The following is a 14,697-nucleotide window of genomic DNA, read 5'->3' as shown; positions in this document are numbered from 1 at the left end:
GGGCCTGGACCCAGGTCCTTGTGCACAGTACTATGTGCACTTAGCCGGGTGTGCCACTGTCCACCCCTCTCTGGATCCCTACACGCAGACTGAAAGCTCTTTTAAAAGACAAACCCTTTTCTGAGTAACCAAGAGAAGAAATGCGGACATACAATAGGACTTACCGGGAAATGATAAAGCCAAAGTAAAGAGAAATCATAATCATGCCCACAGCGCCTCCAGACTCTGCCAGCATGGTCTCTCCTCTCTCTGGGGCACCCTGGCCCAGGGCCACACCACGCCCAGACAGGCAGCATGGCACGGCAGCATGGAGGGGTTTGCTGTTTTAATTCTGACTACTGGTCTTACCAAAGATACACAACTAGGGGGAAGACCTGGCAGTTCAGCCCCCACCCCCCGGCTTTAGATGGGGACATTGATGAGGAGTGGGGGGGAGGAGTGGCGCACCTGATTAAGTGCACACACATCATAATGTGCAAGGATCCCGGTTCAAGCCCCAGCTCCCCACTTGCCGGGAGGAAGCTTCACAAGCGGTGAAGCAGGTCTGTAGGTGTCTCTCTGCCTCTCCTTTCCTCTCAATTTCTCTCTGTCCTATGCAATAACATGGAAAGATGGCCACAGGAGCGGCAGACTCATAGCGCTGGCACCGAGCCCCAGCAATAGGCCACCGCAGCACCTGCTAGTGACAACTGCCCAGGCGCCCGGCAGCGGAGACCGTGGCCGCGACGCTCTCGTCCAGGTCAAAGAGGCTCTTCGGCTGCCCCAAGAGCTGTGTCCCGCTTTTTAGAAAGACGGGCTTGTGGCGCAGATGGCTGGCTTAGCAGCTGGGTGTCTCTGGTCCAGTCTAGCACATGGACACAGGACTGGAGTGGGCGGAGGACCCCCCCACCTCCCCTCCTCGCTCTCCTGGTCGGGCAGCTGTTCAGCGTCCCACTACCGGCCGGCGGGGACCAGACGGGTGCAGGTCTCCTGATCCCAAGCTCGCTTGTTCTCGTCTACCGTCAGGACGGACTGTTATTCTCTACAAGACTGCTACCGAGTGACCGGGCTTTCCACGTTGGGGCTGAGAGCGCCAGGAAAGACCCCTGACTCTATGGCGAGCAGGCGGCCTGAGAGGACAGCTGGCCGTCCTGCCCACGGCAGTGAGGATCCTGTAACGCGTGTCTGAGCTCTCGGGGCCTCTGTCTCTCGAGTCTGAGGCCAATGCTGCCCCGGGGGTAGGAGGGAGACAGACAGGCTGCCAAGGACTCACGCGTGATGATGTAGTCCTGCGTGAGGGTCTCGGCCTGCTTCGCCTTCCGCTGGGTCTTGACCACGCACAGCTTGGCTCCCCTGAGGCGGGAAGAACACGTGCTTTTTGTTACTTGGTCTTAGAAACACAAAATCTGCCCAGAGCGTTCGAGACTTTCGAGAACACGCTGCACGGCCACCGGCCAAGGCCCTGGCTTGTGAAGGGACGGCAGCAGACGGGTCCCCATGACGGAGGGTCCAGCTCCCAGCGGTCACCGCTGAGTAGGAGGGTCAACAGAATCCTTGCTTTTCTCTCTCCTCTCCAAAATCTATAGAAACAACTTGGAAATTTAAGCTCTGACTGTATTAGTGACATTAACCAACCTCTGTTAAGCCTAACAGTCATGGGTGTTAAAAAATCTAGTTTCTGGGGGTCGGGCGGTAGCGCAGTGGATTAAGCGCACGTGGCGCGAAACGCAGGGACCGGCGTTAAGGATCCCGGTTCGAGCCCCCAGCTCCCCACCTGTAGGGGAGTCACTTCACAGGCAGTGAAGCAGGTCTGCAGGTGTCTATCTTTCTCTCCTCCTCTCTGTCTCCCCCTCCTCTCTCCATTTCTCTCTGTCCTATCCAACAACAACAGCAATGGCAACAATAACAACTACAATAAGGCTACAACAACAAGGGCAACAAAAGGGGGGAAAAATGGCCTCCAGGAGCAGCGGATTCATGGTGCAGGCACTGAGCCCAGCAATAACCCTGGAAACCAAAAAAAAAAAAAAAAAAAAATCCAGTTTCTGCCCCAGATGAAAGCTTTCCGGGTGGCCTACACCCCAGGCAGCAGCTCAGTACACGTGTCCGGAGCTGAGCAAGGGGCCACAGCCCAAGACAGAGTAGCCTCAACTCAGAGTGTGGGCAGGACGCCCGGTCTCGTGAGCAGAACTGAGCAGCCAGGGCCTAGAAGCAACCCCTCGGCCCGCGGGCCGCGCCCTCTGACCGCATGCCACCAGCTGGCTCCATCCTGCTCAACAGATTCCTCTCACCCTGCAACACGGGGGCTTTGTCAATCTCTTTACTTCAAAACGACAACATCCACTCTGCCCGGGGTGCCACAGGGTGCGACTCTGCAGGGCAGGGCTCCAGGCCCAGCCCTGAGACTTCTGGCGGGCGGCCTCTAACTCCTGAGAACCCCGATCAGTCCATGGAGAGTCACTGGCAGAGCGGGCTTCCACCACCATGGAAGAGCAGCTCAGTCAGTCACCGGGCCTTAAGAGAGAAACCAAGCTTCCTCAGGGCAGAGACACATACCCACCAGCACGTTCAAGAAAAATGGAAAGAAGGGAGGGCCACTGGGCTCCCTACAAATGCCCAAGACACACGGCCCGTTGACGTTTGGGCCGCGGGTGGGCATGGGCTGGCGGGGAGGTGCCTGGGTGGTTAGTGCCCCTGCCTGGGTGGTTATTGCCCCTGCCTGGGTGGTTAGTCCTCCTGCCTGGGTGGTTATTGCCCCTGCCTGGGTGGTTAGTGCCCCTGCCTGGGTGGTTAGTGCCCCTGCCTGGGTGGTTACTGCCCCTGCCTGGGTGGTTACTGCCCCTGCCTGGGTGATTACTGCCCCTGCCTGGGTGATTACTGCCCCTGCCTGGGTGGTTACTGCCCCTGCCTGGGTGATTACTGCCCCTGCCTGGGTGATTACTGCCCCTGCCTGGGTGGTTACTGCCCCTGCCTGGGTGGTTACTGCCCCTGCCTGGGTGGTTACTGTCCCTGCCTGGGCGGCAGGCAGAGTGTGCAGGACTCCCCCCACGCTCAGCCCTTGGCCACAGAGCCACATGCCCCCTGGCAATTGTCACTCCGGATCCTGTCTGGCGAGCACAGCGCCAGGTGTCGGAGGCCTTGCTCTGTACCCGCCGAGGGAGGAGAGGCCACGTACACACATCCCCGCTCACCCCGGCTGCCGTGACCCGTCTCTCGGGCTGTGCGGGAGCCTCACTCACCTCTGGCTCTTGTTGGGGTCGTAATAGACTTTGGCCAAGCCGTTTCCGGTTCCCACCATGATCTGGTTCAGCTTCGGATGCCACAGGCAGCGGACGACACTCTGCAAGGGAGGTTCTGGGCATCAGGGGAGAATGCAGCGACTCAGCCCTACTCTGCCGGGCACTGAGCTGAGCACCCTGACGGCAACCTGCGGCCTGTGGGGCGTTCCCTCTGCGCTCTGGGTCCCGAGGCCGCACCATCACATCCGTCCACGGACAGGAAGGGGCTTCTGTGCTCCCCCAGCCGTCCTCTCCTGGCAGCCAAGAGACCACCGACCCGGTGCCCCGGCCGCACATCCAGGCGAGGCTGGCTGGCATCTCAGACGCAGGGGCAGAACTCCGACCTCGTGCTCATATGCGTTTGCACACAGCACAGCCCCAGACAGCGGGTGGGCGGGGCGGGGGAGGCCGTGCTGGTTCCAGTCCCCAAAGATCCAAATCTCACCGAGCCTCCCTCCCACCCCCAGTCAGAGATACACCGGCAGAAAGGGAGCAGAACTGGCACACGGGGCACCATGCCGTAGGCTAGAGTGAGGGGGAAAGAAAGACAGACACCTGCGGACCTGCTTCACCATTTGCGAAGCGACCTCCTGCAGGTGGGGAACCGGGGGCTCGAACCTGGATCCGTACGCCGGCCCTCGCACTTTGCGCCATGTGTGCTTAACCCGCTGCACCACCTCCTGACTCCCTCCTGTGATTCTTACAGTGTGGCTTGCAGCCCACGACGCCCAGCTCTCCAACATGTCCTCGAGTGAGCAGGGTGCACAGTGGGAAGAGCAGCAGTGCAGGCCTGGCAAGCTCCGAGGCACACAGCCCATCACGCAGCTCCCAGGGCTGCGGGCTTCTCTGGACGCGCAGGGCGTAAATGTTCCAGAGAGGCCACTGCCCAGGCCGACACCAAGGTCTGACTGCTTGCTGTGACCAAGCCTGAGTAGCTGTACCTCAGCCTGTGCCCATCCTGCCCCTCCAGAGCCCTGAGATAGACACACACACACACACACACGCACGCACGCACGCACACACGCACGCACGCACACACACACACTGTCGGTCTGAGCTCTCTTGGAGCAAGACACCGAGTCTACTTTTTACAGGGGTGCAGGGGGAAGGCAGATAAGACTTCTGAGAGTTGTCCCAGAGTTCCGTCTCCTGTGGAGATGTCGCTCTCTGAGCCTCTGACTTGGGCACTAAGGCCCAATTACCCTAAGACTTGCTATTAATCAAATACTACAGGGATTCCAAAACATGGCCTGAAGAAACAGATTTCAAAGCCAAAGGTGGGTGGGCCTTTTCTGTTTATTAATATTTACTGTGTGTGTTTAGCTAACCCCTGTAAACTCTGCAGCTAATGCAGCTCCACACTCCATCCTGTCAAGGAGACGCATCTTAGAGCAGAGAGCTGGCCACCTGCCAAACCAAACAATCCCCCAGCCGGCCGCGGGGCTGGAGAGGAAGCAGAGCTGCCACGCTGCCGGCTTGTCAAACACACATGCCGGCCCCACTCGACAACAGCCGGGCGGAGACAGGTGAGCCGCAGCCACTCAGCAACAGAGCGGTCACTCAATCAGCCGTCCGCCCAGCGGACCCTCCGTCTGTGGCTGGGGGCCTGACAAGGCGGGCGCAGGCGCCAGGGAGGGAGAGAGTACCCAGGGCGAAGGAGCAGGGAAGGACATCGTGCCCTGAGATCTTCAAGCACCAGGGGACGTCTTCACGGCAGACCCCAAGACTCAGAGGGCAAGATGTGGGTCTGCCTGAAGAGGCAGCAGGCTTAGCACCCACGGCCATCTTCCTCTCACCCAAGCGTGCGGGTCCGCTAATGGCTTCTCGCCACCTCTGACGGGCTCCACTGTAGCATGGAGTCACGTTAGGCGGGTTCTTTCTTCTTCCCCTTCGTTTTTCCAAACGGTGGTTTACAGTACAGTTGGCACACGGGCGCCAGTCCTCACCTCCCCATCCCGGGCGCCTACAGGACACTCGCAACTGTAGGGCCTTTTCTGCCACTGTGTCTCAGGTCTAAACTTTCAGCATCATGATTAGTACTTAGCATCGTGACTAGCAATGCAGAGGAGACACGTCCTGTCCCAGAAGGAGCTGGCTGGAGCCACAGCCCAAGAGAGAATAATCAGGTTGAAGAGCGCAGGCAAGATGACAAGATGTGCGCGTGCTCCGCACAGAGACTCTTCTTCTCTGCACACACCAAAGGAGAAAGAGGAGGCCAGGGCTGTAGGCAAGCAGTGTCGGAGCTCTTGGCAGAGTTCTGGAATCATCCCTCAGCTAAAGTAAGAAAGCAATGGGGGAAGTGGTCCAGTTTTGTTTGTGGTTTAAGTGAAATCACCAACAAGGAGGGCAGGGGGACACCCGTGAGAGGAATGGTGGAGAGGCCAACCCACCACAAAATGAGACTCGCACCCCAGCTCATAAAGCGAGAAGCTGAGGCTGACGAGCATGGAGATCCTTCCCAAGGCCTCAGGACCTGCACCTGAAGAGACAGGACCAACAGGACGTCCTGCTGGCTTCAGGGCTGGTGTCCTCATCTGTGTGATGACGCAAAGCTCTATTTCAGACGAGGAGAAAGAAGGAATGCGAGAGATTGTAAATTGTTTCCAAACTCACCTCAGCCAGAAGCAGAAATCTTAGTAAGTTTATATTAAGGGGCAGATGGCAGGACGAAAAGAAAGCCCGCCCCTCCTCAGTTGATCAGTGTCACTCTCAAAGCTGGGAGCCTGGGGAGCGTTTTGGGGCTGTAGCACACACGCCCAAACACCACTTGCTGCTTTCCTTTGCGTGTCAGAGGAGTCCAGCATCCTTCACGACTCACATCCCACCATGACTGTGACGAAACACCGCTTCCTGACCTTCCCAGCTGCCCACACTGGCAACCAAACTCCATCTGGCTCTTTCACGTTGGGTTTCTATCATATAACACAAAAGAATGGCCAAGCATCTTGGTGACTCTGGGGGGGGGGGGGGAGAGCGAAAACCTTTTTCCCCCAAATAAAGAGTCTTCCCTCCACCTGTCAGTGGAGGAGTCCACCACAGTTTTGCAGGGCTGTGCAGAGGCAGCTTCCTGGCCAGCCATCCGGGACCCTCCAGCGTACCTCGCTGGCCATGTGTGTGCCGACACCAGGCTAAAGTCATGGGGTCAAAGCAGACAGAAGGAAGGGAGAGTAAGACGGCGAGGTGCTGGAGCCAGAAATCTTCTCCTCTTGTCTTGTCTTTCTTAGATTTCCACGTGCCCAGGCTTTATTTCACAGACAAAGAATGACTTTACACACGAATGTGCACTGCACATAAGACACTGAGCTAGGAGGTAAAGGGGTAGGAGTCCCTCAAACTATTCCAGACTATAATCCTGTCAGTCTCACTTCCCCCAGACTGGACCATTCTTTCTTTCTTTTTTTAATTTCTTTATTGGGGAATTAATGTTTTACATTCAACAGTAAATACAATAGTTTGTACATGCATAACATCCCCCAGTTTCCCATTTAACAATACAACCCCCACTATGTCATTTATCATCCTTCATGGACCTGTATTCTCCCCACCCACCCACCCCAGAGTCTTTTACTTTGGTGCGATATGCCAATTCCATTTCAGGTTCTACTTCTGTTTTTTTTTTTCTGATCTTGTTTTTCAACTTCTGCCTGAGAGTGAGATCATCCCATATTCATCCTTCTGTTTCTGACTTATTTCACATAACATGAATTTTTCAAGGTCCATCCAAGATCGGCTGAAAACGGTGAAGTCACCATTTTTTACAGCTGAGTAGTATTCCATTGTGTATATAGACCACAACTTGCTCAGCCACTCATCTGTTGTTGGACACCTGGGTTGCTTCCAGGTTTTGGCTATTACAAATTGTGCTGCCAAGAACATATGTGTACACAGATCTTTTTGGATGGGTGTGTTGGGTTCCTTAGGATCTATCCCCAGGAGGGGAATTGCAGGGTCGTAGGGTAGGTCCATTTCTCAGACTGGACCATTCTGCCGCAAGCCGGAGCCAGGGGACTCGGCCTCCCCTCCCTGGGTTCAGGAGTAAGCCTGGTGAGTGAGCTTCGGCCTCCGATGCAGACCACACCTCGGCACCCACCTGCCCCAGAGACTTATTTGGGGACAAGGACCAAAGACATGTTCCCCACACTGCCAGGGGGAATTCACGCGCTTATAATCCCTTCTTCTTCCTCAACTCCAGGGGAGGCCGGCATGGAGGGAGCAGTTCCCATGCTTTGCTGGAAGTGTGCTCAACTACTGCTCACTGCCTGCTCCAAATACCGCCCCCAACACACACACAGAAACCAGCAGGAAGTCCAACGTGGATGAGGGAGAACAGCTACTGACACGGATACGGATGTGAGGGCTACTGTGGGGAGACACAGCAAGCCGAGGGCTGCTCCCCACCGGCCGTGAACTTGGGGCACAGACGTGGAGATTATGCCTTAAGCAGCCGGAGCCCGGTTATCAAATCAATTCTCCGGGACCCCTCGGGAAGCGCACTGACTACAATCAGCCTGTCTGCAGCCTGTGCTCTGGAACGAGGTGACCAGACAGCCGCCCGGATCTGTAGCTTGGTGGTCGTCCTTGGCAACAGGGGAACCACGCCTGTACCTGATCACGAACCGGCCTAAAGAATTTCATCGGGAGAAAAAGTTTTCAGAGAAAACGGAAGGTCTCTTGGGTCAGAAATTAAATGCCGTTTCCTTCATATGATTCAAAACACGGAGTGTCAGCTTGCTCTGAGTCTGCTACCTGACAAGAGCTTCTGAAGGCAGAGGAAGCGCCGATGGCGGGCTGGCTCCTTCTGCGTGGTGACCGTTTCTGCGCAGGAGCAAACAGGGTGGGTCCCAGAAGCCCAGCACTTAGCCCCACGCTGCTGCTGCTGCTGCTGCTGCTGCTGCTGCTGCTGCTGCTGCTGCTGCTGCTGCTGCTGACAGAACAAACACTGGATGGGTTGCAGAGATAAGATCTGCTATCTCAGGGCTGAGGTATTAGGCCAGTGACTTCCAGTTCAGGGTGTGTGATCTGTTTAGAATCGCAGGGCACCATTACAGGGGCCAGGCTGTGGGCGAGCGGGGGAAGCCTGACCTCCGATATCTGTCTCAGGTGAGCCTCTGGACTCTGACCCCTTTATCTGTCTTCATTTATCAACAGTTAGAGGAGGGCCTGACTCCTCCTGTTATATGAATAAACAAAGCACAAATGCATACGACCATTCAATCTGCGATGGCTAGATAAGATAGGCTCATCAAGGCTGTAAAGCAAACAGAGATGGAGAGAAAGCGGAGTCTTGACAGATGGACTGTACAGGAACCATAAATCACAACTCATCTTAGGAAAGCAGGCAAAGAGGTGGCACAAATCCTCCCCTTTTAAATGTAGCCCTTTCGGGGAGGGTGTTGGGCAGACTCGCTTCCTGAGACACAGCATTAAGGGGCGGGGGAGGAAGGGAGAGGAAGAGGCCGAGGAGGAGGGGAGGGAGAGAGGGAGGAAGGGAGGGAGGTCTAGCATTATCCTGGGACACAAATTCTTCTAAGCCTCTCCCTCTCTCTACATGTAAGTGTGAAAGTCTGACCAGAATTATGAAAGAACAGCTGAAAATGTTGTTACCAACAGTCATCACCAAATTCAGACTGGAAGAAAGTGAGACCTGTCACAGCAAAGTCCACAAGACAGGGTCCAGGCAGTGGCGCACCTGGTTAAATACACAGGATGAAGTGCAGCGACCTGCACAAGGATCCCGGTTCAAGGCCCGAATGAAGCAGGTCTGCAGGTGTCTCTCTGTCTCTCTATCTCCCCCCTCCTCTCTCAGTTTCTCTCTGTCCTGTCCAATAAAATAGAAAAAATGGCCGCCGGGTGGATTCATAGTGATGGCACTGAGCCCCAGCAACAGCCCTGGAGGCAAAAAACAAAAAAAGTCCACAATACACAAAGTCCTTCAGCTGGCACGTCAGAGGGTGCGGTCCAGTGCTAGAGAGTTAGAGTTAGACCACGGAGCGCCAGTCTTCACTACATGATATAAAGAACAGTGGGCCACTCTGGACACTACCAAGCACCTATGAAGCCAAGTTCTCTCCGTCAACTTTTTCTGAAGGAGCTGCTACTCCTCCTCCAGGGTATGTCAACTCTTTAGCCTGATCTGCCACTCACGGCAACAACGTCTACTTCATAAAGTACACTTAAGTCAAACCAGACTCTGCAGAAAAAGAGAAAAACGTTTCCATTTAGGGGGAAAAAAAAAAAAAGAACACCTTCAAAGGACTAGAAATGGCAACAAAGGAATTAACAATAAAGGGCGGGGGCAGAAAGCGTAACGGTTACGTGAAGAGACTCTCATGCCTGAGGCTCCGAGACCCAGGTTCAATCCCCTGCACCACCATAAGCCAGAGCTGAGCAGCGCTCTGGAAAAAAGAAAAAGAAAAAAAATCCAGAGTAAACAATAAATGGAGCTAGGTGCTGGCATACCCGGTCAAGCACACACGTTACAATGTCCAAGAACCCGGGTTCGAGCCCTCAGCCCCACCTGCAGGAGGAAAGTTTTGTCGAGTGGTGAAGCAGGGCTGCAGGTGACTCTCTGTCTCCCTCTTTATCACTCCCTTCTGGCTTGATTTCTGGCTGTCTCTAAATAAATAAATAAATAAAATCTGAAAATAAAATCATCCCTTTTTAAACACGTCTCATAAACTGCTCACAGGCTCCCATGAGTATAATTTGCTCTGCTTGTTACGCTGTTGATGAAGATGTCTGTTTGGATATATTTCATGCAACACTCCGAAGTAAGCATCACCCATGGGAATCTGACACTGAATCTCACAAAAGCTCTGATGACCCCTCCTTGCCGCAGCAGACACGTCCTGCATGCACATTCATGCACAGTTGCTGCACCCGCTGCTCGTTACAGGAGGACGGGGCTCCTGGTCTCCGCAGGCAGTGTTCAGGCTGCGACCCAGAGGTAGACATGCAGGGAAGGCTCCGCCAGCCCAGAGCTCCGCGTCAGGACCGGTGCCGCGTGGGCCGGCCTTGCACTGCTGTCTCTGCGCAGGAGAGGATATCAGTCTCCGGCACCTGTGGTGAAGGCTTCCCCGTGAGACTTACTTGGCAGCGATCTTATCCTGGGTTCTGCTGAGATGAAGAGCCTTCCACACACTTCGTAAGTCATGGAATGAGGACCAGGTTGGGTTTAACCAGCTTGATAATTCATCTACTTTCTGTGTCATTTTAAAACCTGTGACTTGCTATGTTTGTTAGTGTCAGCAATTCATGAGACATGTTTAAAAATAGATTATTTTATTTTTAGATTATATTTATTTATTTAGCTAGTTAGTTATTTAGAGACAGCCAGGGAGGGAGTGATAAAGAGGAAAACAGAGAGATACCTGCAGCCCTGCTTCACCACTCGACAAAGCTTTCCTCATCAGAGTTTTGAACAGTCAGCACTTTGAGGCTCCGCAGTGAATCTGTCTGCTTCAGGAAACTCAAAACAGTTATTTTTAGAAGGTCTGAAAATGGATCATCTTAAGTCTTAAAGAAATAGACAATTAAAATAAAATATGTACTATCATTCATCAAATCTAAAAGGAAACATACTTGTGATATTTCAAACCTAAAAATACGAGACAGCAGCAGAGGGTAAAGGACCACGCTGAGCACCAGGAAGACTGCAGCAGGCTGAAGCAGACAGCACGCAGAGCTGCACAGCACATCTCCAACCGCCACCCACTCTGCTCCGGAGTGTGGCCTGACTGCCTGTATGGAGCCAAGGAGGACCTGCCTTGACCACAAGGGAGTCTAGATGAAGGCATTCGCCATCATGAAACTGTCAAGAAAACATAAACCAGAATGATGTAAAAACACAAAGAAGCTAGGCTTGGTTCCCTCTGACAAGAGAAGGCTGAACTGTAACTATGATTTTCAAGAAGTCGGAAGACACACAGCGGCGGTTCTCCAACTCCATGAGGACTCAAGTGAAGGACAAGAATGTGGGGCTGCAAGTTACACACACACACACACACACACACGCACGCGCGCACGCACACACACACACACACGCAGAGAGAGAGAGATCTGACGGCAAGGGATACACAGCAACTCTCTAGGGAGGCTGCCGACCCTTCAGCTGCGAGTCAGCTTTTCAGAGTGGGAAGTCACAGCTCTCAGGCAAGCGGGAGATAGGCTCAGGAAAGCACTGTTAAGGAAATGAGCTGAGTGTGTTTGAGGGCCAGTGACGCTGATGCTGATCACACAAAGTCCTTTACTTCTGTTCCTGGTTCTGTCACGTGTACACACCACAGGAGTCAGGACGGGCGGCCTGAATGAGCACCTGTGGCCTTGCTCCTTGCCTACAGTACAAATGCACATTCAAACATGCAGCCAGACCTCCGAAACACAACTTCTGTAATGTATACTGTTTCCGTTTTGTGTTCTCATCATTGCTTTAGTATTTATTTCTGCAGAGCAAGGCCACATGAAGCCATGGTTTTAGCAACGAGTGGCTATTTCTTCCTTGAGACAGAAGAGCAAGACCGAGACCACACATCAGAGCTCCGTCCAGAGTCAGAGCATTTCCCGTGAGATTCCAGGGCCTGAGCCCGGACCACACATGGCAAAGTGCATGCCCTACGTAGTGAACTATCTCTGACCCAATGTTAATTGCAAAAGGTCTCCTGGTTCTGGAAGACACAGAAGAAATAGAATCCCATCCATTTCGTCTCTACCAAAGAAAAAACAAAAAAGCATTTGGTTATAAAAGCTTACCAGAGAGCCATGGGGTGGGTTCTGGGTGTGGAAACTTCCCCTGACCCAGCCACTGTTGCAGTGAAATACCACAACATACCATCAGGCCACAGCTGGGTGTCGGGAGGAAGGGGAGTGTCAGCATCGGGGCCGGCGGGTGGCTTGCCTGGCACAGCGTAAGGACCCCGTGTGGTAGACTAGTACTATGGCATCTCTCCTCTCTCTGTCCTCTCTCTTCCTTTATGTCTCTCTGTTTCTCACCCTCTATCTAGAGGAGGGAAAAAGTTAACCACCAAGAGCGGTAGACTCATGCAGGAATCAAGTCCCAGTGCCAACCCTGGTAGCCAGAAGTAAAAAGTCATTATCTGCAGGTGACCAGAGGGTAGAGGAGGGGAGAGAATTACTTCAGGGATGGAGACACAGTACTTGCCAGTTGCCGGCATCATTTTAGCACGGTGTGTGGCTGACCCCAGGGAACACTCCATGGGAACCAAAGCCCAAGTTGTACGTGAGGACCTACAGAAACCCCAAGCTCAGGCAAGCTGAGTCATGAAGAGATGGCCTGAGAAGCTTCACCGCCCTCTCAGGGGTGAGCCCCTAGAGTGAAACTCGTCACAGGCTCACAGGCTGAGAAAGTGATTTGCTGCCCTGCTCAGCTCTCAGGGGTCAGCTTGCATCCGGCAGTCTGGCAAAGGCAGGATGCAGGTCAGCAGACAGACGGTTTTCCTGGTGGGCCTTGTACATCCCAAGCATGAGGACAGCAGTGCCAGACACCATATTGGCACATAACTTTTCCAGCACATTTCATCTGTAACAACTCATAAACAAGGAACAAACCCAGCACTATAGCCATAGCACCACCTACAACACAACAACACAAGCCAAGCTAAAAGGGCAAACACACACACACACACACAACAGAAGGCAAACCCAGTGTCAGGGACACTCAGGCAGAAAGTGGGTCATTGTACAAAGTCAGAAAGATGCAGGTCCAGAGGGATTATCAGAGAAAGAATTTAGGAACTACAGCACAAGGGCACTTACAGAAATCATATACACTCAACATCCTTAGAGGCAGGTTCAAGGTTAAAAAATAAACTGATTAAAGGAACTCAAAGAATGCTTCATCAAAGAGACTGAGGCTTGAAGGGAGGTGTTCTAAGCAGAGGTACAGGGTTCAAACAATGCTGACTCAATTGATTTTTTAAACACACACCATACATTTGCTTTTAATTCTGGTGAGAGATACAGAGAAAGAATGAGAGGGAGAATGAGGGGGAGGAGGAGAAAGCAGCACTGCTCAACTCTGGCTTGTTGGTGTGGGGGTTTGAACCACAGATTCTTATAACAACCCTAAATATGAATCACCTAAACTCACCAATAAAAAGACTCACAGTGGTTGGGTGGGTTGAAACAAACAAACAAACAAACAAACAAAAAGTGAAACTGGACCCATTAATTCTACACCTACAAGAAACTTACATCCAAAATAGAGACGACGACAGACTTTGAATAAAAGGCTAGAGAGCAAGGTGTTCTGAGCCAATGACACAGAAAAGAGGCAGGATACAGTGTCCTCACATCAGGTAGGACTGGCTTGCAAAAAAACAAAGTAGTAACTGGCAAGGTGGAATACTATAGAGTGATTAAATGGTCAATGAGAAGGTATAGCTAATAAATTTTTCTCTCCCTCTTTACCCCTCTCCCCCTCGCAATTTCTCTCTGTCCTAGTAAAAATAAATAAATTTAAAAAGTTATTTAAATGAAATTGAGAGAGAGGGAAAGGGAGAGAAAGAAAGATAGGAGAAGAGGAGAGGGGAGGGAAGCAAGGGGGCTAGATGGTAGAGCACCTGGTAAAGCACACAGTTACCATGCACCAAGACACAGGTTCAAGCCCCATCCCCACCTGCAGGCAGGGGGAAGCTTCGTAAGTGGCAAAGCGGTGCCGCAGGCATCTTTCTCTCTCCCTATCTCTCCTTTCTTTCTCGGTTTCTCTCTGTCTCTACCCAATAAACAAAGTTAAAAAAGAGAAAGGAAGGAAGCAGGGGCTGATAGGGTCAAACATTAAGCAAGCCCTTGGTCTGTGACTGCAGATCTGAGATTCCCAAAGGCACAGGGAGACCAGAGGTCTTTGGAGGAGGGACAGTAGCACTTTGGTGGTAGGTGGGGAGTGATCACACAGGTTGTGAGGAAATGTGAAACAACCCCTCAAACATAAACAGTTCTGAAAAACAACACTACCTTAATTTAAAGAAATGTGAATTAGAGTCAATTTCACAGAGCTGACATCACTTTATTCAAAATCATACAAGACGCAAAGCAACTGGCGCTCCCTCGCCAACCAGCTGCCTGGCCTCCCTAATAAAAATCAGATAACGGAAAGCGAGTTAATTCAAAGCCTACTTTTTCCATCTCCTTGTGCTTCACATTAAGAAGGTTTAACTACATTTTAGAAGGCAGATAAGTGCCAAATATAATCCTCCTTTCAAGTTTATTTTCAGTCAGCGTTTTCATGGTTGCTAGCTCTGTGTACTGTCCCTGGTACGATTCTAAATGGGCAAAGACACTGCTTGACGCCTTTATTTCTAGATAAGTTTTAAAGAGGTTGTTGTGCTGCGCTTTCTAATAGTAGGACAGATGATTGTTCTATTCCCAGTACAAGACGGAAAAATAGATGACTTCCTCAACTCCTTCAGAGACAAGCTTTCACACG

General features: G+C 52.5%; 1 protein-coding gene across 1 annotated transcript in view; it reads right to left on the bottom strand.

Moving 5' to 3' along the window:
* Positions 1-14,697, bottom strand: part of WDR70 (WD repeat domain 70) — a 136,925-nt gene that overhangs the window by 9,122 nt on the left and 113,106 nt on the right. The window contains exons 13-14 of the mRNA XM_060190966.1: positions 3,219-3,319; positions 1,253-1,332 (exon numbers count right to left, since the gene is read on the bottom strand). Of these exons, the coding sequence (XP_060046949.1) occupies positions 1,253-1,332; positions 3,219-3,319 (181 nt within the window). The remainder of the gene's footprint in view (positions 1-1,252; positions 1,333-3,218; positions 3,320-14,697) is intronic.

The sequence above is a fragment of the Erinaceus europaeus genome, chromosome 5, assembly GCF_950295315.1.
Source record: "Erinaceus europaeus chromosome 5, mEriEur2.1, whole genome shotgun sequence".
In the NCBI taxonomy this organism is placed as follows: Eukaryota; Metazoa; Chordata; class Mammalia; order Eulipotyphla; family Erinaceidae; genus Erinaceus; species Erinaceus europaeus.
The sequence above is the reverse complement of the archived record's forward strand: the minus strand, read 5'-3'. Positions and strand labels throughout refer to the sequence as shown.